We start from the raw sequence: 25,222 nt of genomic DNA, 5'->3' as shown, positions 1-25,222 counted from the left end.
GGTAAAGAGAACCTTGGGATACACTAAGCTGGGTGGCAAAGGTAAATTCATAATAGAAGTTGGCAAAAGGGGGAAAGAGAGCTCTAAATCAGGAGTAGGTCCCAGCCTGAGATATGAGTGGGGCATTGAGGTAGGAGGGATAAAGGAAACACTATATATTAAACAAAGCAGCAGAAAATAGGACTATCAACACCCACAACAGAGATCTTCGAGGGAAGAATAAAAAACTTGACTATACAGGCAAGACATAGTTAAGTGGCCCTTGTGCAAATGAGATCAGTTTACCTGCTTCTTGGAATAAATGCCCTAGGCTCATCCACAGTGTCATAGATGGGGCCGACGGCCCTGGGCACCTTCAGCCTTCAGTGGCAAACCCCAGCTTTCTGGGCAAGGTTAGGTCATAGGTGGCTGGAGCAGGGCTGGAAGAGACTGAACCCTCCCTTAGAGGAGCGAGGGGGAAGCCTACCTTCCAGTGTCCCTGTTTCCTCACAGCAGAGGCGTGTAAGCCTGGCAGGCTTTAGCTCAATGACCTTCCTTTCCACTATTGAAGCAGGACCCAGATGGAGTCCTATGAGGCCCCGTTGGGGCGTTGGAGCCTTTAAGGGCATATCCTTAAAGCTGGTAGTTCACCTCATCTCTTTTGGGCTTTTTCTGCCTCTTGGTATCTTAAAAGCCATGCTCAGAAGATCTCACTGAGGGGTTTGAGGATCCCCATCCGCCTCTATAAACCTTTTCCGTATATCTGGAGCTATTTGGAAAAGACAAAACAGTGTTATTAGCTGGATCAAATAAAAGAAGGTAGAAGTTTGCAGAAGAAAAGATTTGGTGTCTCCTGTTCATCAGCCTTCAAAAGAAATTTAAAAAATTTTAAGTAAAAAGCATGGTATGGTAGACCCATAGAAGTTCCAGGATTTGACTCCCCCGTTTTAAATTTTTTTAAATTGACCTTAAAATATTTGCTGGGTACACTTTAATAATACCCTGACTTTAAAGATTGTAAGAAATACCCATAATTTGAAAGGTTTGACAAAATACAGTAAATGCTTTTGCTACATATGCAGGAGCATTGTCAGTTTAACCAGTTTAGGAAATCCAATAATAGAACAATGCATACAGACAATGAGCTATATAACATGCTTAGCAGCCTCTCCTGTTCTGACAGAGGTTACTATAAATCCAGAATAGGTATTCACTGTAACGTGGACATAGGACTGTTTGCCAAATGAAGGTATATGAGTAACATCCATTTGCCAAAGTTGTCCTGGTAGGAGTCCTTGAGGGTTTTTTTTTTTTTATTATTTTAGTGAGAGGAAAGGAGGCAGAGAGACAGACTCTCATATGAACCCCGACCGGGATCCACCCAGCAAGCCCTCCTGGGGGTGATGCTCTGCCCATCTGGGGCCGCTGCTTTGTTGCATGGCAAACTATTTTTAGCACCTGAGATGAGGCCATGGAGCCACCTGGGCCAGATTGCTGCAGTTGAGCCATGGCTGTGGGAGGGGAAGAGAGAGACAGAGCGGAAGGAGAGGGGGAGGGGTGGAGAAGCAGATGGGCGCTTCTCCTGTGAGTCCTGACTGGGAATCGAACCTGGGACTTCCACACACCAGGCTGACGTTCTGCCGCTGAGCCAACCAGCCAGGGTCGAGAACAATGTCTCTTCAAGAATGAGATCTGTCTCTCAGCTGCCGAAGTTGGCGGTGCCTTGTCGACGTGAGATGTGTCCAGCAGTCCTTCGGAGCAGCGCTGCGGACGCCTCTGGTCTCTGAGACGGAGAAGGCTCGTCCGGTGCCCGTTAGTCTGACAGAACAACGGCAGCCTCACCACACCTGCTCAACGGGGCCTTCCGGCGCAGAGCACGGTCCCGAACGTTCGCCCAGACTGCCTTCAAGGTCGTCCGTGCGCCTTTAATATTAAAGATGTGTATCCATATTTCATGATCTATAATCTTAGAAGCAGTTTTGTAATGTCTGTGACAAAAGCCACAGAAGGTCTCGGAAGAGCCAACGCCAGCGACGCTGTAAAAAGCAGTTTGGGTTTTGGGGGTCCAAGGTCTAGCATTTTTGTTGTTGTTTTTTGCTCACCTGACACCGAGGAGAGAGGACCGTGGCCGACGTGGACGGAGCCGGGGAGCCACTCACAGACGCCGCGGGACACGTGACGCTGTTGAACCTGAACCCCCGGGGCGCGGGCGTCTCTTAGCAGAGGGAATTCCAAAGGGGGCCGGTTTCCTCTTCGATTTAAAACATTCCTCTGCGTAGAGGGGCGTTCCTGCGGAGCAGGCGGCATTCGATCTGTCTTAGTCTTGCTTCGGTGGCGTCCTTTGTAATTATTCTAGCCCGGCTGCTGCGGGAGTGGGCTGAGCCCTTGCGTGTCCCTTCTCCGGCTGACAGTGCTCAGCGGCGCTGAGAAGCCGGGGCGTGAGTGTGTTAATTGCCTCCATTATTCACGAAGTCAGCGAGCGCCCTGCTTAGCAGCGGCCAGGAGCAAGCGGCAGAGTTTTTAAGTAACGGTACTCCTGAGTGAGCTGTAGTTTTATCTGCAGACCCTGCAGTGCGCGCTTGCGTGGGCGTGTCCGTAAGAATATTAGGATACGCCTGTTTTCCCCCTTCCGTCGGGGAGCTGCCTCGATACTTCCCACGCTGCGCGGCTGTGGACTGGGAGGCAGGGGGCTGCACAGGGCGTGGCGGAAGATGTGTTTTCTTGTTACCCTGTCCAGCCGGAAGCAGGTCCTGGTGGGTCTGGTTTGAATGCCCTTGCGAATCGGAGGACGTCAGCTCCTGGTGGAAACGGCAGCGATTTTTCAGAGGGCTGTGTCCTGAGACCAGCTTGCCCAGTCAGACAGCTGAGGCCGACCCCCACTGTCCACCTGCAGTCTCACTGCCGACCACACCCGCCTGGGCCACCTGCCGTCTCTCGGGCGTCTTCTCTCTATTAGTCACAAGGTGCTCGCCAGAAGATCGACCTAGCAGGGGGTCACAGGCGCCGACCCACCAGGGCCGGGACTCTGGAATCCCCTGCTGAGCCCCAGTCGGGGGTGGGGTCCGGCAGCCCAGGAGACTGTGGTCCTGGGTGGGACAGTGCAGCCGGGCGACCCAGCCGCCTGACAGGGCAGGACCACACTGGGTCCCGTCTGCACCTGGAGCAGGGACTCTCCGTGCCGTCTCCTTCTTCCGGCCTCCTGCTCACTCCTCAGGAGCCTCCCTGACCTCCCAGTGACCTTCCCGGGCCGTTCCCGCCGAGGCTTCATGGTGACCTCCCCCTTTGCTGTACCCCGTTCTCGTTCTTGGGGGCCAGCTCACAATACTTGGTGGTGACCCGAGTCGAGTGTCCCTCCCACCGGTCTGTGAACCCCACGAGGGCAGGGCTCAGCGCTGACCTGATGACCCCACCACTCCCGTCCTCCCCTTCCTCCAGAACGATCATCCCACACTTCATAGGGGCTCAGTGAATATTTACCGAACACATGAATTTCCAGAAAGACCTGAGAACTCCCTTGAAGTCACGCATACTTTTCACACGCGGCTGGTAATGCGCGGCCCCTTGGGCTGCGTTGTTGGGAGGGTACACTTTTTAAATGGCCATCCGATATGTGGTTTCTTAGAGATCGTTCTGAAATAATTTCAGACGGAGGCTGCACGCCGTGCGATGCTTCTCAGTCGCCCGATGTCCAGCGCAGGGACCCTCCCTTCCCGCCCCGAGCTGACTTGCTCATCGCTCTTCAAGCCCAGCAGGAAGCGTGACTTGGGGGGCCCCGCTGCTGTGTGCAGGGTTTCGGGAACCCCGGAGCGGCCAGTGAGGGTGGATGGATCTGTGGCCGGACCATCAGAGGTGTCTTAGCCTGGTGGTCTTCCTCCCGTCCTCGGTGTAAGCGTCCCTGGTGCTGTCTTCGTCCGCAGCAGATTGAGAAAGTGGGTCACGTGTTCTGTTCTCTGCGTGAGGGGGCCAAGCCTCATGCTTTTCTGCAGGTGCTTTTTCGATAGTGATCACGATGATGTTGCCCCAGGACTCTTTGCTCTGGTTTGTCTTTCTCTCCCCTGAAGAGTCCAAGTATCCTCAAGTCTTTTATTTTGCTCCCTACCCAACGGCTATTTTCGCGATGGATTCGGTGTATAACCTGGGACGTCAGCCCAGTGGGCGTCTGGTCCTCAAACTCTCTGCTCCTAAGCCGGACACGCCTGGTGTCCCCAGACGTCCACCTGCCGTGCGATCACCCCCTGAACCCTCGTGAACTGCTGTTCATGTTTCCCACACCTTTCAGGACTGATGGCCCCTGTGGGGCGTTTGAAAGTTATTTTATCTTTTCATTGTGCGTGTGTGTGCCACACGTGTGTGCCTACGTGTGTGTGTGTGTGTGTGTGCGCGCGCACACGGGTATGTGAGCTCATGGTTCCTGGACTAAAGTTTCCTCGCGTTCAGGAGGACGAGGTGGGCATGGTGGTCATGGGCGGTCAGCGACACTTGAATCTAGAATGATCTCAGTTCAGATTTGTGATCGGAAACAGTTGTGGACACCGAGTGTGTCACTGTTGGAGCGGAAGTGAAGGAAGGCAAGCCAGGTCTGGAAGCTTCCCCCGCCCTGGTGAGGAGACGCCCCGACCTTTGCTGGGGTGGCTGGGAGGTGCGGTGGTTATAACGCGTGCCCTCCCCGTTTCTGAGAGCGCCCCGTGATATCGGTCCTCGGTCTCCCGAGCCCTGACCCCCTGCAGACACGGCGGGGGGCAGATGCTGCCAGCACCCCCCCCTCGGCCCCGTGCTCCTGGCTCTGTCCCTCCTGGAGCCACCGTGCGCGTTTCCTCACCGAACGTCACTTTTCAGCTTCTGGAGCCGCCGTGCTGCCCCGTGAGCGGCTGGCAGTGCCGGGCGTCAGCCCCTGAGAACAGCCTCCAGCACGGACGAGCGGAGCTGCTGTGCGCTACCCCAGCCCCCTGCCCCCCGATAAGGCAGCACCCGGGTGTCTCCGCATGTCCCGTCTGCCTGCTCCCCAGGTGAAACGGTGTCACCCGCACGCACTTTGGATCATCAGGCCACGCCCCTGCCTTCCCGCCCCGCCCCGTGCCCGGAGGTCTCCTCCTGCACCCTACAAGTCAACTGCTTGCGCTTGAACTCATTTCTGCAGCGTTTGCCCGACAGGAACCCAGACGAGGACACATGCCCTGTGGAGCCCGGGGTGCTGAGACACGGTCATAATAGATCCCGGTTCCCAGGACGGTAGTGTCAGCTCTACGCCCGGGGTTCCCGGTGCCCGTGGGCGGGGCCGGAGATGCCCGTCCGGGCCCCCAGCCGCGGTGTCCCCCCTGACACGTGCCGGGTCGCCGGTGAGCCAGGCCAGCGTCCCCATAGCAGCGCTGGCTCCGTGGATGGTTTTGACTAACTTGGGCGTGGTCAACGTTTCACTTTTGAAATGATTGTTTGGGACACGGTTCCAACTGGACGGTCACAGCCGGTGCCGGGTCCCCTCGTTAAGAACCCCGCGCAGTCCTGAGGAAGCGGAGGCTTCTCTCCTCGGCTCAGCAACCCTCCTCCAGCCGAGTCCGCAGCTGCTGTGACTCCGTGTGGGGCCCCTTCCTGCCAGCGCTGGGCCAGCTGGCCTCCCGCGGTCAGCGCGGACCCCGGTTCCGAGTGTGTGGCCAGTCCACTGGGCCACCAACCCCGCAGGTTAACCGGTGCTAACTGGCCACTGAAAATGACACCGGACATTCATATTGTTAGCTCCCCTCATCCAGCTTGTTCAAGCTGATGCACATTCGCGAAGGTCACAGAGAAAACAGTGTTGGTGGCTGGATCCCGACAGCCATCCTTCCCACCGGGAGCCCTTGTGGTCTGTGGCCGGCGGCTGGTGTCGTTGGGGGCTCCCTGCAGCCGCCTCTGAAAGCTGTCGCTGTGGGTGACATCGGCGACGCCATTCCTGTTGTCTGACCACATCCCAGGCGCAGGGACTGGCCGCGGGGAGGGGTGCTTCGCGGGGTCTGCTCGTGTGTCACTCTTCATTCCACCAAAGTGTCATCGTTCAGAGAGAAGTGAGGAAAGTTAGAATTTCAGGCATATGGTTTAGGTGCTGAGATGGGTATCTGGCCAGTTTTAACAATCCATCAGCATGTAACATTTCAGTGTCGTTGGACGTTTCTGACCCCACCAAGCCTCTTCCCGCTGCGTCTCAGTTACGTAAAGTATGTTTTCTTTAAAGTACCTGTTTCACCCATCTTCTCGTTGGCGTCCAAAAGAGACTCATTTCATGGGAGGGTTTTGAGCGGCATCCAGTTTTTAGGAAAGGAAGAAAATTAGTTTTTTTGTGTTTTTTTTTTAAGGTAACTCATACTCTGTTTTGTTTGACGTCTGACTCCTTTGTACGTATATTTTACAGATTAAAGGATTTACTTGAAGACAAAGCATCCTGTTCTCAGAGGTCGGAGGAGAGCTGCTCTTGCTTTGGGCAATTAAAGATGATGTTGTCATGGAAACAGTGGATCCTGCTTTCACTCATTGGCTGCCTAGGAGGTAAAAATACACTGGGGTTTCTAAGTTGAGGTCAGAGCTACACTTGAGTTAGATAGTCAGGGATTTTTAAAGGTTGAAGTCACATTCTTGCAGTAGCAAAGGAAAACATATATATATATATATATATTTCCCCCCAGAGAGAAAATTTGAATTCTCTCTTATGACCATTTTCTCAATTCAGCCCCTGATTTCGGCACCCCATTTAATTCCCATCACAAATACAATGACATTTTCTCTCACAAGTCTCCCGTGGCGTACGACAGTTCGTCAGAGTCTCGGGGTGCCGTTTCATGACCCTTTATTTCCAAAAGGAGCTAAAAAGGGTTATCTCTCTCATGTAAAAAGGGAGAATGCATGTTTTCAAGAAGGCGCTATTTTCTTCTCTGACTTTGGAAAACCACGCCGTTTTCCTGTTAGCAAATAACTTATTAGAGGGCGCAGAAATAAACACGGGCTTTCTTATTTGTGCATTCGAAAGTTTTGAAGTTGAGAACAAAAAAAAAAAAGAAAAAAAAAGAAAGAGGAATCGTTTTCCGAATGTCGGCCGTAGGAGGCAGCTCGGATACCTCGCCTGGCGCCTCTCTTTCTGCTCATCTTGTTTTGTGGGTGGAGGAGTGGATACGCAGGAGGACTTAAAAACGAAGTGGGATACAGACAACGCCTTGGTTTGGGGTTTATTGTATTGGTTTTCTTTCTTTGATTGTAAGAATGAGTCCAGGGCCCCCAAAACGCCGCGAGAATGGTAAATCGGGCGCCCGCCGGGGCTCCGTGTGGGTTGGACTGCGGTTCCGTTGGGCGGAGCTCGTTCTGTTGGTGTCCACGTGGGGGGGCGTGTTTTCCGCTGACTGATTGGCTGAGCCGTTTGGAAGGAAGTTACAGAAGTCCTCAGCCTCTCTCTCTCTCTCCCTCTCTCTCTCTCTCTCTCTCTCTCACTCCGGGAAACGTCAGCACCTGACTCCGAGGAGGCCAGTTTTCTACCTGAACACCGTTTCTTCACGAATAGGGCGCTGACCAGACCCTGCCGGCCCCGTCCCTCTCGGAGGGGAACACCTTACCGGGAGACGTGCCCGCACATGGGGGGACTTCTGAGCCCTGATCTCACACTTTAAACGTTCTTCAAGCATTTAGATAGAACAATAACCTCCGACTTTTAAATGAGAGGGTCTTTTTTTATTGACAGGTTGTGGGTTTTTCTTCCCCCAGTGACACCTCAGGGTTGTGTCTAAAGTGTTTTCTTTGACGATGACTCATCCGGCCCTGAGGGAAGCAGGGGTCATCATTTACGGATTTCTGCCTATTTGAATGGTCTTTGCGGAAAAACCAATTCAGCTATCCAAAAAAAAAAAAAAAAAAAAAAAAAAAAGATTGTGTTCCTCTTGGATAATTTCTTCATTTTCAAAGTCTCAAATCTGAGTGTTTGTAGGAGGAGGAAGGTGAAGGGAAGAACAGGGAGGTAGTGGTGTTTCACAACCTCCACTTCCATAGAGGCAACCTTCAGATTTCCCAGTGAATTTGAAATGGGGGCGGGGGGGGGCAGGTAGACTCGGAAAACAGAGATGTGCCACAGACAAAGGCCAGGGCATCAGAGGCTCAGCATTCCACTCAGTGGGCACATTGAAGTCGTCGTTGGCAGCATGTTGGTGACATCTTGAACAGATTTGTGAAGGAATTGAGGGAAGGAGAAGTATCCGTTTTACTATCAAGACTTTATTTAAAAACATGGAGAAGCCAACCCGATTCTCTCGATAGATTGGTAAAAAGAGAAAGTATAGGGCGTTGTGCTTCCTCCCACGACATCAGGGTGGTGGACGCTCCCTCGGGCCGGCACTGGTCCTCGGACCTAGGTTGGTCAGGGAGAGTGGGATTAATTGACGCGTGATAAACTATGGATAGGGCATTACTTGGAGAATCGGTCATTTGTGTAATTACAAGATGGAGAAGCTTCTGCCTCTTACCAATTTTCTAGAGCAGGGGTCCCCAAACTTTTTACACAGGGGGCCAGTTCACTGTCCCTCAGACCGTTGGAGGGCCGGACTATAAAAAAAACTATGGACAAATCCCTATGCACACTGCACATATCTTATTTTAAAGTAAAAAAACAAAACGGGAACAAGTACAATATTTAAAATAAAGAACAAGTAAATTTAAATCAACAAACTGACCAATATTTCCATGGGAACTAGGCTCCTCTCACTGACCACCAAGGAAAGAGGTGCCCCTTCCAGAAGTGCGGCGGGGGCCGGATAAATGGCCTCAAGGGGGCTGCATGTGGCCCGCGGGCCGTAGTTTGGGGACCCCTGCTGTAGAGTATTGATTAGACACAGCCCTTATATCCTGAATGCTGGCACCCCGGTGGTTGGATCTGTAGAAATTTTAGATTAAAAAGCTGGCTTGTTGAGCCAATATTGGGTCACTTTTGTACGTATTAAAGTTAAACATTTCTTCGTGATACAGGGATGATCTCATTCATCGTAAGCAGCAGGTGAAAATACATTGTGCACAGTCACTGGTTTGCAGACTGGCCTTGAGCCGAAGACATAAAATCGGAGAACGTGACCCGTGCTGGCTGATGCGTGTTGTCTGTCTTCTCAGAGTTAAGCTTGTTACCCTTACTGGTGCATTTCTCCTCCGTTTTCTTCTGTGGTTTGGCTTCTGCATGTTTCTCTCTACAGCAAAGAGGCAACTTTCAAACCCTCCAATCTTGTAGTTAAGGACAAAATGCATGTTCAGCTCGCAAGAGCACCAGCATCCTTGGTGACTGGGGACTTGGTGAAGGACAGCAGGTGTGAGCAGAACTCATGTTCAGCTGCGTGTGACTGTCGTAAGTTCTGCTTATTCGAAAGCCCGTGGCCGTGGGCAGACAGCGACAGGTATTCTGGACACACCTCCCCCCGGGCCCCCGGTCACAGGCCGTGTCCAGTTCTTGGTCGTCATGCTGGGAATGACGTCCGCTGGCCTTCGGTCCAAGTTGTGACTAAGGAAAGCTTTGAAAACAAACCAGCTCTCCTAACCCCATCACGAGCAGGGTGGGGCCTCACCCTCTGAGCTGTTCTGGGGAAGACACTGACCTCTTGTCCATGACGAGCAGGGGACTCGCTGAAGCTCCGGGAGAAGCCTGAGGCCGAGTGGACCGCTGGCCGCGTGTGCACGTGGCAAGCTTGGAGTGTCCTTGTGCATGGCGATGGCCAGTGTGTGTGGACAGCATCGCGTCTGAGCTCGGGTGGAGCCACCCGTGTAACGACTTCGTTAACTGTCCCCATGACGGTGTGTGAGACGGGCGTCTCTGTCAGGACCTCACTCACACGAGGATGCTGACGCTCCAGGGTCCTCACCGAGCTCCAGGTCCCGTGCAGGAGGGGACATGCATTGTCTGCAGGCCCCCCCACCCAGGGTCCACGTGGCCGACCCCCCCCCTCCGGGCGTCTGGACAGCACAGGCCCCTCTGTGTGCTGGTGGCTTAGCCTTCCGATTTTGAAGCAGAAATTCCTGGATTTTTTTTGCCTCCAAATAAGTTCATTAGACAGTGTTCTCTTGTAGGGTGTTAACATACCTGGTGTTTAATTGTGTGAGTGTGTGTGTGTGTGTGTATGTGAGCTCACACCTCAGAATCATCCGTTAATGTAAGTGCAGAGATGTGGTCCTAGGTACAGCGTAACTGAGGAGTAATGCCGCGGCCTCGGCCGCTGACCCGGGAACCGCGTGCGTTTCTGAGTGACCATCTCTCCGAGTTAAGGAATAATACTCATGCGGCACATGAAATGCCACCGACGCTATTTTTTTTTTCCTCTTTTTTGCTTGATTTTGCAGCAGAGCAAATTGAGAATATTCATGCTGTTGGCAGGATTCCTATTGCGGGGGAAAATAAACATTCAGTTGCCAACAGTGTAAACGCCTCTCGTGCTATTTTTATTTTATTTAATTTATTTGTTATTTATTTGCCTCATGGGGCTTCGGAAGCTCTCTGCTGCGTGTTTGGTTGGGTTTTCTGTAGACGCCTCCTCGGCCGGCCGTATCTGAGGGCCGTGGACAGCGAGTGCGTGTTGGTGACAGTGTCCCCGTGGGGACTGCACGGTGGGCTTTCCGGTTTTCCTGTTGTCACCTCCTCTGCAGATCAATAGGACTCTCCTCTCGGACGGAACACACACAGTACTCGACAGCTGTTTCCTCAGACCAGAGGACGGAGCACGGGCCACCGCCGTGCATCCCCGGGGCGGGAAGGACCATTCCGTCCTGTCTCCCGTGTCGTGTAGACACGGGGCCCCGGTGAACGAAGCCACTCAGGGGACACCTTCACGCAAGTCGCCCTTCGCGGTTGATTGTAATGAAAAGTTTGCCGCAAGGGCTCGGACACGCGCACCGACAACATCAAATGCCATGTCCTTGCCACGGGGCCAGGGGACAGCATGGCCATCCCTGTCACATGGACATTCTTGCCGTGGGGCCGTGGAGGGCGTGGTCAGAGGGCTTCCCCGACCCGCTGACAGCTGTCAGGGAAGAAGACACCTGTCTCCACCCGGGTAGGCATTCTCCTTCCGAGAGCCGGGTCAGATACACGTCGTCAGGAAGTCCCCGGCAGTGACCTCGGGCTTTGCGGGGGGTCCTGGGTCCCTGCTGTTGCAGTGAAGTCCCCGGCAGTGACCTCGGGCTTTGCGGGAGGCCCTGGGTCCCTGCTGTTGCTGTGAAGTCCCCGGCAGTGACCTCGGGCTTTGCGGGGGGCCCTGGGTCCCTGCTGTTGCAGTGAAGTCCCCGGCAGTGACCTCGGGCTTTGCGGGGGGCCCTGGGTCCCTGCTGTTGCTGTGAAGTCCCCGGCAGTGACCTCGGGCTTTGCGGGGGGCCCTGGGTCCCTGCTGTTGCAGTGAAGTCCCGGCAGTGACCTCGGGCTTTGCGGGGGGCCCTGGGTCCCCACTGTTGCCATGAAGTCCCCGGCAGTGACCTCGGGCTTTGCGGGGGGCCCTGGGTCCCTGCTGTTGCCGTGAAGTCCCCGGTAGGGTAGTGACCTCGGGCTTTGCGGGGGCCCTGGGTCCCCACTGTAGCGGCTCCCCTCTGTGCTGTAAAGAGACAGCAGCCGAGCACGTACGTGACCGGGTGCGAGAGTCATGCTCAGGGCTGGGGGGGGGGGGCGGCCGGAGTCAGAGCCCCCTGCAGAGTCCACACACACAGGTGGTCTGGGGAGACCAGCGACCCGCCGTGCAGAGGGGGGTTGCCGGCGCGGCGGGATGGACTTTGCTGGACTCTGACAGGAGTCGGAGTTGCAGGACAGAGGGCGGTTTTTCGGGCAGAGTGGTGGCGTCCGGCCGTGCAGGAGGGACTGGCTCGGTCGTCCAGGTGTCCGGCTGTCCAGGAGGGACTGGCTCAGTCGTCCAGGTGCTCTGACAGCCCGGGGTCCCGCGCCCTGTGGGGCTGCCATCTGGGGAACCGAGGGGGCGTCTCCCAGGCCGTCAAGGGCCGCGCTGCGGACCGCTGTGTGGAGAGGAGGCCGGGGCAGCTGGGCCTCTGATGTTTTCAGAGTTCAAAGCTGGCTCCCTGCCTGACGCTGCTGGGTTTTACTTAAGGGAAGGGTTTTTCCTGAACGTTCCCGAGTGACCCGAGTGGACCAGGGCCGTGGGGTGGTCCTGGCCCGTCCGCCATGGTGTGCAGACCTCAGACCCGTCTCCTCCTCGGCACAGAGTGGGTCACACGCACCCGGTCCACACGATGCAGGACGGGACCCGCTGGGACCCGCTGAGGTGACCAGCTGCTGCAGGTCCTGTCGGGAAAGCCCGTGGCCCCCAGGGGACTCTGGGGTTCTGACTCGAGGGCGGAGGGACCGGGCGCTGGTGGGGGCCTGACCGGAACCCTGACAGACAGGACGTCCCGGCCACAGCAGCATCGGGCCGACGTGCGGCGGGCGCGTTGCTTCTGCGTGGCCTGGATTCATGGTTCGCCTGCAGGATTACTGATCAGGGCCTCGGGGATGTTTTGCTGAGAGGTTCATTCCGCGGAACGCTGCAGCCTGAGCAGGCCAGACCCGTCTCGTCAGCAAATTCGAGCCCAGCGAACATCCTCAGATTCGGGGTGTGAAGCGGCCCTCCCCAAACTCAGCTCGTTTCTTTCTCTGTGGATTCTAATGGCCAGGACAGCTGTTCTTGTTCAGACAAGTCATTACATCCAGAACGGGGGCTTCTCTGTGGCATCCAGAGGTGTCACAGGTGCCAGACGGGGGCTGAGTGCCCCCCGGGAAGCCGGGCCGTGTCACGCCTGCCCGGCCAGGACTCGGGAGGGGGCAGGTGCGGTGGTCAGGGAAGACCCTGGAAAAGGCCTGAACGGAAACGGCCACCTGCACAGTGGACGCCGGTGAGGACCCCGTGGAGGGTGTTCCAAGGCTCAGATGCAGCCGTTCAAGTAGCTCCAGTGAGGGAACACCTGTGGCCGTCTAGCGGGTCAGTCATTAGTGGGGCCACGCAGAGTCCAGCTGGGCAGCGGCGTTTGCTCGGGCGGCCACACTCTTCCCTTTCAAGCATTTTGTAAATTCACGCCGCTTGGGGTGAAGCATAAACATGCAGATTTCCATTCTGACGTTCCTTCACCTGGCTTTCGATCACGGAGGGGCAGGCAGGCGTGCATCAGGGCCGAGGCCTGTGTCCCCTACAGTCACCGTCCTCCGGAGGTTAGAGGCTGTGGGAGGAGGAGGAGGCCTGTGTCCCCCACAGTCACCATCCTCCGGGGGTTAGAGGCTGTGGGAGGAGGAGGAGGCCTGTGTCCCCTACAGTCACCGTCCCCCGGGGGTTAGAGGCTGTGGGAGGAGGAGGAGGCCTGTGTCCCCTACAGTCACCGTCCTCCGGGGGTTAGAGGCTGTGGGAGGAGGAGGAGGCCTGTGTCCCCCACAGTCACCGTCCTCCGGGGGTTAGAGGCTGTGGGAGGAGGAGGAGGCCTGTGTCCCCTACAGTCACCGTCCCCCGGGGGTTAGAGGCTGTGGGAGGAGGAGGAGGCCTGTGTCCCCTACAGTCACCGTCCTCCGGGGGTTAGAGGCTGTGGGAGGAGGAGGAGGCCTGTGTCCCCTACAGTCACCGTCCTCCGGGGGTTAGAGGCTGTGGGAGGAGGTGGAGGCCTGTGTCCCCTACAGTCACCGTTCTCCGGGGGTTAGAGGCTGTGGGAGAAGGAGGAGGCCTGTGTCCCCTACAGTCACCATCCCCCGGGGGTTAGAGGCTGTGGGAGGAGGAGGAGGCCTGTGTCCCCCACAGTCACCGTCCTCCGGAGGTTAGAGGCTGTGGGAGGAGGAGGAGGCCTGTGTCCCCTACAGTCTCCGTCCCCCGGGGGTTAGAGGCTGTGGGAGGAGGAGGAGGCCTGTGTCCCCTACAGTCACCGTCCTCCGGGGGTTAGAGGCTGTGGGAGGAGGTGGAGGCCTGTGTCCCCTACAGTCACCGTCCTCCGGGGGTTAGAGGCTGTGGGAGGAGGAGGAGGCCTGTGTCCCCTACAGTCACCGTCCTCTGGGGGTTAGAGGCTGTGGGAGGAGGTGGAGGCCTGTGTCCCCTACAGTCACCGTCCTCCGGGGGTTAGAGGCTGTGGGAGGAGGAGGAGGCCTGTGTCCCCTACAGTCACCGTCCTCCGGAGGTTAGAGGCTGTGGGAGGAGGAGGAGGCCTGTGTCCCCTACAGTCACCGTCCTCCGGGGGTTAGAGGCTGTGGGAGGAGGAGGAGGTGTGTCGCAGCGGGACAGGCAGGCTCTGGGCAGTCGTCCGGCGGGGACGGGGCGGTGAGTAAAATCCACAGCCGTGGTCAGACGCGTCCTGGCCAGGGAGACGGCCCCGCCGTGCGGCTGGTGGCCCGGAGTCCTGGCCGACGTCAGTGCCCCAAGGACCACGACCCACGTCTGTGCCAATGGGCAGGGAGCTGAGACGCCGGAACGAGTTCCGCTTCCTGTTCTGTGACCCATGTCCGCGTGGGGTCAGGGGGCTTTGCAGACACCACATGCCCAGGGCAGGGTCGCCGGTCTGTGTTCCCTTCGGAAGTGGACGTTTGAGGCCGCGCGTGTGTTTATTAACTAGGACAGGGAGGGGTTTTACTCCGTGTTGCGCAGAACTCAGAAACTGTTATTGTGTATTTTTTAATAGAACGTGTCCGCATTTCCCAAGGTGACAGCGTGGCCGGGGCTGTTGGTGTGCTGCTGGGTTTCCGCCTTGGGGGAGGGCGCTGGGGGTCGCTTCGCGTGGGACCAGCATGCTCCCTCCAGTGGGGACGTGGCTGGTTCTCTCCCCTCGTTGCTGCTGTCAGTTTCCTTCCTAAGTGGAGGAGATTAAAGAAATACTTTTCAGTCATCACAAATACCTCCTGCCGTCGCCTGACCTGTGGTGGCGCAGTGGATAGAGTGTCGACCTGGAAGGCTGAGGTCACTGGTTCAAAACCCCAGTCTTGCCCGGTCAAGGCACATACGGGAGTTGATGCTTCCTGCTCCTCCCCTCCTTCTCTCCCTTTCTGTAAAAATGAGTAAACAAAAGAAAAAAAGAAATAATAATAGAAAATGAAGTATGTTTAAAAACAATCCACCCCCCTTCAAATAGGAGTCTAGGACATTGTGGGGCGAGAGGGGCGTCTTTCCAGAGCAGGGTTACCCACTGGGGTCGGAATGTGACGGAGGATGATATCAATATTAATTTATTTCTAGCATTTAAATGTTGAAAAGGAGAAAGCATGTTGGATGACCTAGCGTAAAACAGAGCACAGCGGGGTGGACATTTCCTTACGATCTAGCGCACACGTACGCACACACATGTGCACACACATGCACACACGCGCGCATGTGCACAAACATACACACACACATAGGATCACTGTTATGACGGGAAACTTGGTGATCAGTTGCATGTGTGAGTGTTGACATGCACGCTGTATCTACAGTTAACTGTGGTAATTGTGGGTCACAGGAAAAATAATTGGAGAAATTGCTGACTTACTCAAGTCTAGACAACGCTGAGGCTCCCTACCCCCACCCAGTAGGTCCAGATGTGGGTTTGGGAGTGGTCCTCTGTCCCGTGAGCTTGGATTGTATCGCAGCCCAAGTCCCAGCTTAACTACTCTTCCCTCCGTGGTCTAGAACTGTGAGAGCAGGTCTGTGTCCAGGGGCATCGGGAGGGGTGTGGGGTGGTGAGTCCAGTCCAGGGGCAGTGGGGAGGGGTGTGGGGTGCTGAGTCCAGTCTAAGGGCAGCGGGGAGGGGTGTGGGGTGGTGAGTCCAGTCCGGGTGCAGCAGGGAGGGGTGTGGGGTGCTGAGTCCAGTCCAGGGGCAGTGGGGAGGGGTGTGGGGTGCTGAGTCCAGTCTAAGGGCCGTGGGGAGGGGTGTGGGGTGCTGAGTCCAGTCTAAGGGCAGCAGGGAGGGGTGTGGGGTGGTGAGTCCAGTCTAAGGGCAGCAGGGAGGGGTGTGGGGTGGTGAGTCCAGTCTAAGGGCAGTGGGGAGGGGTGTGGGGTGCTGAGTCCAGTCTAAGGGCAGCGGAGAGGGGTGTGGGGTGGTGAGTCCAGTCTAAGGGCAGCGGAGAGGGGTGTGGGGTGGTGAGTCCAGTCTAAGGGCAGCAGGGAGGGGTGTGGGGTGGTGAGTCCAGTCTAAGAGCAGTGGGGAGGGGTGTGGGGTGGTGAGTCCAGTCTAAGGGCAGTGGGGAGGGGTGTGGGGTGGTGAGTCCAGTCTAAGGGCAGCGGGGAGGGGTGTGGGGTGCTGAGTCCAGTCTGGGTGCAGCAGGGAGGGGTGTGGGGTGCTGAGTCCAGTCTAAGGGCAGTGGGGAGGGGTGTGGGGTGGTGAGTCCAGTCTAAGGGCAGCGGGGAGGGGTGTGGGGTGCTGAGTCCAGTCTAAGGGCAGTGGGGAGGGGTGTGGGGTGCTGAGTCCAGTCTAAGGGCAGCGGGGAGGGGTGTGGGGTGCTGAGTCCAGTCTAAGGGCAGCGGGGAGGGGTGTGGGGTGCTGAGTCCAGTCTAAGGGCAGCGGGGAGGGGTGTGGGGTGGTGAGTCCAGTCTAAGGGCAGTGGGGAGGGGTGTGGGGTGCTGAGTCCAGTCTAAGGGCAGCGGAGAGGGGTGTGGGGTGGTGAGTCCAGTCCGGGTGCAGCAGGGAGGGGTGTGGGGTGGTGAGTCCAGTCTAAGGGCAGTGGGGAGGGGTGTGGGGTGGTGAGTCCAGTCTAAGGGCAGTGGGGAGGGGTGTGGGGTGGTGAGTCCAGTCTAAGGGCAGTGGGGAGGGGTGTGGGGTGCTGAGTCCAGTCTAAGGGCAGCGGAGAGGGGTGTGGGGTGGTGAGTCCAGTCTAAGGGCAGTGGGGAGGGGTGTGGGGTGCTGAGTCCAGTCTAAGGGCAGCGGAGAGGGGTGTGGGGTGGTGAGTCCAGTCCGGGTGCAGCAGGGAGGGGTGTGGGGTGGTGAGTCCAGTCTAAGGGCAGTGGGGAGGGGTGTGGGGTGGTGAGTCCAGTCTAAGGGCAGTGGGGAGGGGTGTGGGGTGGTGAGTCCAGTCTAAGGGCAGTGGGGAGGGGTGTGGGGTGCTGAGTCCAGTCTAAGGGCAGCGGGGAGGGGTGTGGGGTGCTGAGTCCAGTCTAAGGGCAGTGGGGAGGGGTGTGGGGTGCTGAGTCCAGTCTAAGGGCAGCGGGGAGGGGTGTGGGGTGCTGAGTCCAGTCTAAGGGCAGCGGGGAGGGGTGTGGGGTGGTGAGTCCAGTCTAAGGGCAGCGGGGAGGGGTGTGGGGTGGTGAGTCCAGTCTAAGGGCAGTGGGGAGGGGTGTGGGGTGCTGAGTCCAGTCTAAGGGCAGTGGGGAGGGGTGTGGGGTGGTGAGTCCAGTCTAAGGGCAGTGGGGAGGGGTGTGGGGTGCTGAGTCCAGTCTAAGGGCAGCGGAGAGGGGTGTGGGGTGGTGAGTCCAGTCTAAGGGCAGCGGAGAGGGGTGTGGGGTGGTGAGTCCAGTCTAAGGGCAGCAGGGAGGGGTGTGGGGTGGTGAGTCCAGTCTAAGAGCAGTGGGGAGGGGTGTGGGGTGGTGAGTCCAGTCTAAGGGCAGTGGGGAGGGGTGTGGGGTGGTGAGTCCAGTCTAAGGGCAGTGGGGAGGGGTGTGGGGTGCTGAGTCCAGTCTAAGGGCAGCGGGGAGGGGTGTGGGGTGCTGAGTCCAGTCTAAGGGCAGTGGGGAGGGGTGTGGGGTGCTGAGTCCAGTCTAAGGGCAGCGGGGAGGGGTGTGGGGTGCTGAGTCCAGTCTAAGGGCAGCGGGGAGGGGTGTGGGGTGGTGAGTCCAGTCTAAGGGCAGCGGGGAGGGGTGTGGGGTGGTGAGTCCAGTCTAAGGGCAGTGGGGAGGGGTGTGGGGTGCTGAGTCCAGTCTAAGGGCAGCGGAGAGGGGTGTGGGGTGGTGAGTCCAGTCCGGGTGCAGCAGGGAGGGGTGTGGGGTGGTGAGTCCAGTCTAAGGGCAGTGGGGAGGGGTGTGGGGTGGTGAGTCCAGTCTAAGGGCAGTGGGGAGGGGTGTGGGGTGGTGAGTCCAGTCTAAGGGCAGTGGGGAGGGGTGTGGGGTGCTGAGTCCAGTCTAAGGGCAGCGGGGAGGGGTGTGGGGTGCTGAGTCCAGTCTAAGGGCAGCGGGGAGGGGTGTGGGGTAGTGAGTCCAGTCTAAGGGCAGCGGGGAGGGGTGTGGGGTGGTGAGTCCAGTCTAAGGGCAGCGGGGAGGGGTGTGGGGTGCTGAGTCCAGTCTAAGGGCAGTGGGGAGGGGTGTGGGGTGCTGAGTCCAGTCTAAGGGCAGCGGGGAGGGGTGTGGGGTGCTGAGTCCAGTCTAAGGGCAGCGGGGAGGGGTGTGGGGTGGTGAGTCCAGTCTAAGGGCAGCGGGGAGGGGTGTGGGGTGCTGAGTCCAGTCTAAGGGCAGCAGGGAGGGGTGTGGGGTGGTGAGTCCAGTCTAAGGGCAGCAGGGAGGGGTGTGGGGTGCTGAGTCCAGTCTAAGGGCAGCGGGGAGGGGTGTGGGGTGGTGAGTCCAGTCCGGGTGCAGCAGGGAGGGGTGTGGGGTGGTGAGTCCAGTCTAAGGGCAGTGGGGAGGGGTGTGGGGTGGTGAGTCCAGTCTAAGGGCAGTGGGGAGGGGTGTGGGGTGCTGAGTCCAGTCTAAGGGCAGCGGGGAGGGGTGTGGGGTGGTGAGTCCAGTCTAAGGGCAGTGGGGAGGGGTGTGGGGTGCTGAGTCCAGTCTAAGGGCCGTGGGGAGGGGTATGGGGTGCTGAGTCCAGTCTAAGGGCAGTGGGGAGGGGTGTGGGGTGGTGAGTCCAGTCTAAGGGCAGTGGGGAGGGGTGTGGGGTGGTGAGTCCAGTCTAAGGGCAGTAGGGAGGGGTGTGGGGTGGTGAGTCCAGTCCGGGTGCAGCAGGGAGGGGTGCAGGGTGGCGTGCTGTGGACTGACCTCTCAGACACTGTGCTGGCCTCTCCATACGGAGGTGCAGGCCAGGAGTGAGCCCCCTTCGGTGAGTGTCCAGCTCGGAACGGCTGCAGGATGTGGTCAGCAGGTCCTGTCCCCTCTCCACGGCTTCTCCGTGGCAGCCTGTTTACGACAGCGGCTTTTCATTGTGTAATTGTTTTCTCGTAGGAACGGTGGCCTTGAGCTAGAGTTTGATGTGCGGCGTTCTCTGTGAATCACGGGAGGGGTCCGTGCCTGGGCTTCCGGAAGCCTTGACCCCAGAGAGCAGGAACCACAGGTGTCATTCTCTCTGTTTAAAGCCTTTGAAGGCAGTGACAGCTGGAGAAATGGTGTTTTCAGAGTTGATTCGTGAAGCCTTTTGAATGCAGCGTGACAGGTGAGGACCGGTGACTTCGTGCTGCTCAGAGATGCTCAGTGGCAGCTGGTGTAACAGGCCGTGCGGGTGTGAACAGCCGTCCTTTCACAGAAACGGGCCGGGGCCTGGACCCTCCCGGAGTGCCCTGTGCACACGGCACGCGGCCGCATCAACGGCCCTGTGACCTCTCTGCCGCGTGGGGCCACGATTAACCCATCCAGGGAGAGAGCTGTGATTCTGGGCTGGAGACTGGGGCAGGAAGTCGGGGAGCTTTAGAACGCACGTTCACGAGAAGACCGCACCCCACGCTTAAGTAAAGCATAAAGCGTAGTTATGACGACGTTCTTATCTGCAGACCGCGACAGTTTCTGTTAAGCCCGGTTTCCCCCTCAACGTGTTATTTCCTGTCGTATAACTGGGTATTGATTAACCATTGCGTCCAATTATATAGAACATGTCAGTGATGAGCAATGCCCCCCGCTGGATAGAAAGGGTCAACCACGTCGTGGTCTCGCCCGGGATGTCTCTCTCCCACGCAGAGACGGTCAGCCAGTCGTCACCTCCCAACCAAGCCCCGCGACTGGGTTCAGCGAGGTTCCTGGGTGGGCGTGGTGCCCCTGGGGTTGGGTTCCAGCAGGGTCGTGGGGACGGGAAGCTGCCGTTCCTGGTGGAAGGGTGCCACGCTGGGAAACGGTGTCCAGGGTGCAGAGAGCGGGTCACGGGCGCGGAGAGGGGGTCACGGGCGCGGAGAGGGGGTCACGGGCGCGGAGAGGGGGTCACGGGCGCGGAGAGGGGGTCACGGGCGCCGAGAGGGGGTCACGGGCGCCGAGAGTGGGTCACGGGCGCGGAGAGGGAGTCACGGGCGCGGAGAGCGGGTTACGGGCGCGGAGAGGGGGTCACGGGCGCCGAGAGGGGGTCACGGGCGCGGAGAGCGGGTCACGGGCGCGGAGAGGGGGTCACGGGCGCGGAGAGGGGGTCACGGGCGCGGAGAGGGGGTCACGGGCGCCAAGAGTGGGTCACGGGCGCGGAGAGGGGGTCACGGGCGCCGAGAGCGGGTCACGGGCGCGGAGAGGGGGTCACGGGCGCGGAGAGGGGGTCACGGGCGCGGAGAGGGGGTCACGGGCGCCGAGAGGGGGTCACGGGCGCGGAGAGGGGTCACGGGCGCTGAGAGGGGGTCACGGGCGCGGAGAGGGGGTCACGGGCACCGAGAGGGAGTCACGGGCGCGGAGAGGGGGTCACGGGCACCGAGAGGCAGTCACGGGCACCGAGAGGGAGTCACGGGCGCGGAGAGCGGGTCACGGGCGCGGAGAGGGGGTCACGGTGCAGAGAGCGGGTCACGGGCAGTTCTGGAAGGTCCTGTGTCTGCTTCCAGCCTCCTGGTGGGAGGCAGGCCCGGGGCCAGGCGGACGGGCGGCCACCAGCTGTGCGTAGGCAGCAGGCTGTCTGCATAGCCAGTGTCACTCGGCCCTGACTGGCATTCAGATTCTGGTCAAAGGGATGGATTGGCTTAAGGTTGAATTTTTTACCCTCCCTGACTTTGGAAGAATGTAAATGGGGCTTTGAAGTCATTGGCTTGTTTTGTTTTGTTTTGTTCTTTTGTGGCAGAGAGACAGAGGGACAGACAGGAAGGGAGAGAGATGAGAAGCATCAGCTCTTCATTGTGGCACCTTAGTTGTTCGTTGATTGCTTTCTCATATGTGCCTTGACTGGGGGCTACAGCAGAGCCAGTGACCCCTTGCTCAAGCTGGCGACCTCGGAGTCTCGAACCTGGGTCCTCCACATCCCAGTCCGACGCTCTATCCATTGCGCCACCGCCTGGGCGGGCTAGTCATTCCTTTTATTTTTATTTTTTTCTTGCATTTTCTAGCACTAAACCACCAATACCAGTGAAGGAAGACGTCCCCCAGCAGAGCAGGGCTTCCGTCCTAACCTTTCCCCGTGGTGCTGGGGGGCTCACGTCCTGTTCTCCTCCTTCTCTGACCCAGGCTGGTCTCCTCCTGCTCGGGTCAGAAACCTCCTCTTGACATGGAACGCCCCTACCTGGACCCGCCCTCGTGGCTGCTCCGCCCTCGTGGCTGCCCCGCCCACCCGAGCTCACTCCGGGGAGTTACCCTCTTTGTTTCAAAATCCACCGTTTTCTTCGTGTAGATCTGAGGAGAGCCCTCCGGGGAGCCGGGTTTGGCTCTGCTTCCCTGTAGGAGTCCAGAGGTGACGTCACCGTCTCTTAGGACTTGCATTTCTCTTAGTAAAAGCCGCGCGGCTCCCTGCAGTTCTGTCTCTGTGTCCGTGTCCGTCCGTCTGCACGGCCGGGGGCCAGAGACAGCCACAGGGGCTGGTTGGCCAGCGGGCGAGCCTCGCGTGACCTCACCTGTCCGTCCATTCGCAGCCGCCCGCTCCCGGTGGCCTGTTTGGGGGAAGAAACCTCAGGGTTGGATTCCCGGGCTTACGAGCCCTGTTCGGAAACGCCGTTGGCCCTTGACTCAGCTTATGGACTCAGCGTGGAGCCGGGGGCCTGGCCAGCCTGTCAGACCGGTGCCCGTCGGGGGAGCGAGGTTTAGCCTCAGCGTGACCGTCACCTGGCGTCCGCTGTGTCAGAGACGGGTGCCCGTCGGGGGAGCGAGGTTTAGCCTCAGCGTGACCGTCACCTGGCGTCCGCTGTGTCAGAGACGGGTGCCCGTCGGGGGAGCGAGGTTTAGCGTCAGTGTGACCGTCACCTGGAGTCCGCTGTGTCAGAGACGGGTGCCCGTCGGGGGAGCGAGGTTTAGCCTCAGTGTGACCGTCACCTGGCGTCCGCTGTGTCAGAGACGGGTGCCCGTCGGGGGAGCGAGGTTTAGCGTCAGCGTGACCGTCACCTGGCGTCCGCTGTGTCAGAGACGGGTGCCCGTCGGGGGAGCGAGGTTTAGCGTCAGTGTGACCGTCACCTGGCGTCCGCTGTGTCAGAGATGGGTGCCCATCGGGGGAGCGAGGTTTAGCGTCAGCGTGACCGTCACCTGGAGTCCGCTGTGTCAGAGACGGGTGCCCGTCGGGGGAGCGAGGTTTAGCCTCAGTGTGACCGTCACCTGGCGTCCGCTGTGTCAGAGACGGGTGCCCGTCGGGGGAGCGAGGTTTAGCCTCAGCGTGACCGTCACCTGGCGTCCGCTGTGTCAGAGACGGGTGCCCGTCGGGGGAGCGAGGTTTAGCCTCAGCGTGACCGTCACCTGGCGTCCGCTGTGTCAGAGACGGGTGCCCGTCGGGGGAGCGAGGTTTAGCCTCAGCGTGACCGTCGCCTGGAGTCCGCTGTGTCGGCCACGGGTGCCCGTCGGGGGAGCGAGGTTTAGCGTCAGCGTGACCGTCACCTGGCGTCCGCTGTGTCAGAGACGGGTGCCCGTCGGGGGAGCGAGGTTTAGCGTCAGCGTGACCGTCACCTGGCGTCCGCTGTGTCAGAGACGGGTGCCCGTCGGGGGAGCGAGGTTTAGCGTCAGCGTGACCGTCGCCTGGCGTCCGCTGTGTCAGAGACGGGTGCCCGTCGGGGGAGCGAGGTTTAGCGTCAGCGTGACCGTCACCTGGCGTCCGCTGTGTCAGAGACGGGTGCCCGTCGGGGGAGCGAGGTTTAGCCTCAGTGTGACCGTCACCTGGCGTCCGCTGTGTCGGCCACGGGCCCCGCCCAGGTGTTCTGGTCACTGTGTCCGTGCACACTGTCCGGGCCTGTCCCCCGAGGGTCCACGTTCGTTTAGAAGAACGTGCCGTGTCGTTTCTTGTGGATTGGCAGAGACGTCAGACCCTGCTCCGTCCCAATGTCTCTGGTAGTCGGGAGCAGCAGGCTGTCCCTGGGGCCTGTCACCCGGGTCCCGCTCTGGCGAGGCGAGCGGGACGACCTGGGTCTCTCTCCAGCACGAGGCATGGACAGGCCTGTCAGGACTGACCGTTCCTTTGACCTTTGTGCGTGGGAGGCCCTCAGGTGCCGATGGTCTGAGACGACCTCAGGGCCTCCTCACCCAGAAGTGGGGGCGAGCGCCCCCCAGGATGACCCCTGCAGGGTCAGCAGGCAGCGCTGAAGGGCTGGCTTCACGCTGAGGGTCAGGGCCGCTGCTGCCCGCACTTAGGACCCTGGGCTCTCGTGGAAGGGGATGCAGGGGTCGCATCCCGGTCTCACCAAAACCTTCGCCGTGGCCGGGTTGCTGACCCGCCTGTGCCTCCCGCCCGCCGGGTCTGTGGATGGCGAGCGTCCAGGGCGCTGACCTTTGCGTTCTCAGTCACCCGCGCCAGCCGGCACCCGCCTGCTCACCGAGCTCGTCCAGTGGATCCCGAGCCCCCGCCCCGTGCGGGGACCTGGAGGTCCAGCAGTGAACTGGACAGAGATAAACACGTGCAGTGTCCGCGTGCAGCCGGGGCACTCTGACGTGTCCTCAGCGTGAGGGGGGCAGCCACCCCCCGTCTGTGCCGTCATCGTTCACGTGTCCACCCTCGAGCTTCCAGATGAAGAGGATGCGTGGTCACCTCGCGACGGACGACACACAGACTCGGCCGGAGGGACACCGGGAGCAGTCGCCCCAGGAGGACGTGGTGGCCGCCTCGTTCCCGCCGGTGTGGGTGCACAGGTGTCTCTGACTCCCCCAGACGGTCACGTTCTCGTTGGTGTGGGTGCACAGGTGTCTCTGACTCCCCCAGACGGTCACGTTCCCGCCGGTGTGGGTGCACAGGTGTCTCTGACTCCCCCAGACGGTCACGTTCTCGTTGGTGTGGATGCACAGGTGTCTCTGACTCCCCCAGACGGTCACGTTCCCGCCGGTGTGGGTGCACAGGTGTCTCCGACTCCCCCAGACGGTCACGTTCCCGCCGGTGTGTGTGCACAGGTGTCTCTGACTCCCCCAGACGGTCACGTTCCCGCCGGTGTGTGTGCACAGGTGTCTCGGACTCCCCCAGACGGTCACGTTCCCGCCGGTGTGGGTGCACAGGTGTCTCTGACTCCCCCAGACGGTCACGTTCTCGTTGGTGTGGATGCACAGGTGTCTCTGACTCCCCCAGACGGTCACGTTCCCGCCGGTGTGTGTGCACAGGTGTCTCTGACTCCCCCAGACGGTCCCGTTCCCGCCGGTGTGGGTGCACAGGTGTCTCCGACTCCCCCAGACGGTCACGTTCCCGCCGGTGTGTGTGCACAGGTGTCTCTGACTCCCCCAGACGGTCACGTTCCCGCCGGTGTGGGTGCACAGGTGTCTCCGACTCCCCCAGACGGTCACGTTCCCGCCGGTGTGGGTGCACAGGTGTCTCCGACTCCCCCAGACGGTCACGTTCCCGCCGGTGTGTGTGCACAGGTGTCTCCGACTCCCCCAGACGGTCACGTTCCCGCCGGTGTGTGTGCACAGGTGTCTCCGACTCCCCCAGACGGTCACGTTCCCGCCGGTGTGTGTGCACAGGTGTCTCTGACTCCCCCAGACGGTCACGTTCCCGCCGGTGTGGGTGCACAGGTGTCTCTGACTCCCCCAGACGGTCACGTTCCCGCCGGTGTGTGTGCACAGGTGTCTCTGACTCCCCCAGACGGTCACGTTCTCGTTGGTGTGTGTGCACAGGTGTCTCTGACTCCCCCAGACGGTCACGTTCCCGCCGGTGTGGATGCACAGGTGTCTCTGACTCCCCCAGATGGTCACGTTCCCGCCGGTGTGGGTGCACAGGTGTCTCCGACTCCCCCAGACGGTCACGTTCCCGCCGGTGTGTGTGCACAGGTGTCTCTGACTCCCCCAGACGGTCACGTTCCCGCCGGTGTGGGTGCACAGGTGTCTCTGACTCCCCCAGACGGTCACGTTCCCGCCGGTGTGTGTGCACAGGTGTCTCCGACTCCCCCAGACGGTCACGTTCCCGCCGGTGTGGGTGCACAGGTGTCTCTGACTCCCCCAGACGGTCACGTTCCCGCCGGTGTGGGTGCACAGGTGTCTCTGACTCCCCCAGACGGTCCCGTTCCCGCCGGTGTGGGTGCACAGGTGTCTCTGACTCCCCCAGACGGTCAGTGCAGCCGGTGAAACAGACGTGTTTCTGTTTATGTTGCTGA

At 59.4% G+C, this 25,222-nt stretch overlaps 1 protein-coding gene across 2 annotated transcripts in view; it reads left to right on the top strand.

The window, feature by feature from the left end:
- The window catches only part of CNTN3 (contactin 3), a 211,075-nt gene that overhangs the window by 44,563 nt on the left and 141,290 nt on the right, over positions 1 to 25,222 (top strand). For both annotated transcript variants that reach the window (XM_066244550.1, XM_066244549.1), the window contains exon 2: positions 6,362 to 6,495. In XM_066244550.1, coding sequence (XP_066100647.1) covers positions 6,441 to 6,495 — 55 coding nt within the window. In that variant the 5' untranslated portion in view covers positions 6,362 to 6,440. The remainder of the gene's footprint in view (positions 1 to 6,361; positions 6,496 to 25,222) is intronic.

Source organism: Saccopteryx bilineata, chromosome 10 (genome assembly GCF_036850765.1).
Source record: "Saccopteryx bilineata isolate mSacBil1 chromosome 10, mSacBil1_pri_phased_curated, whole genome shotgun sequence".
Classification (NCBI taxonomy): domain Eukaryota; kingdom Metazoa; phylum Chordata; class Mammalia; order Chiroptera; family Emballonuridae; genus Saccopteryx; species Saccopteryx bilineata.
This window is presented reverse-complemented; position numbering and strand designations above follow the sequence as displayed.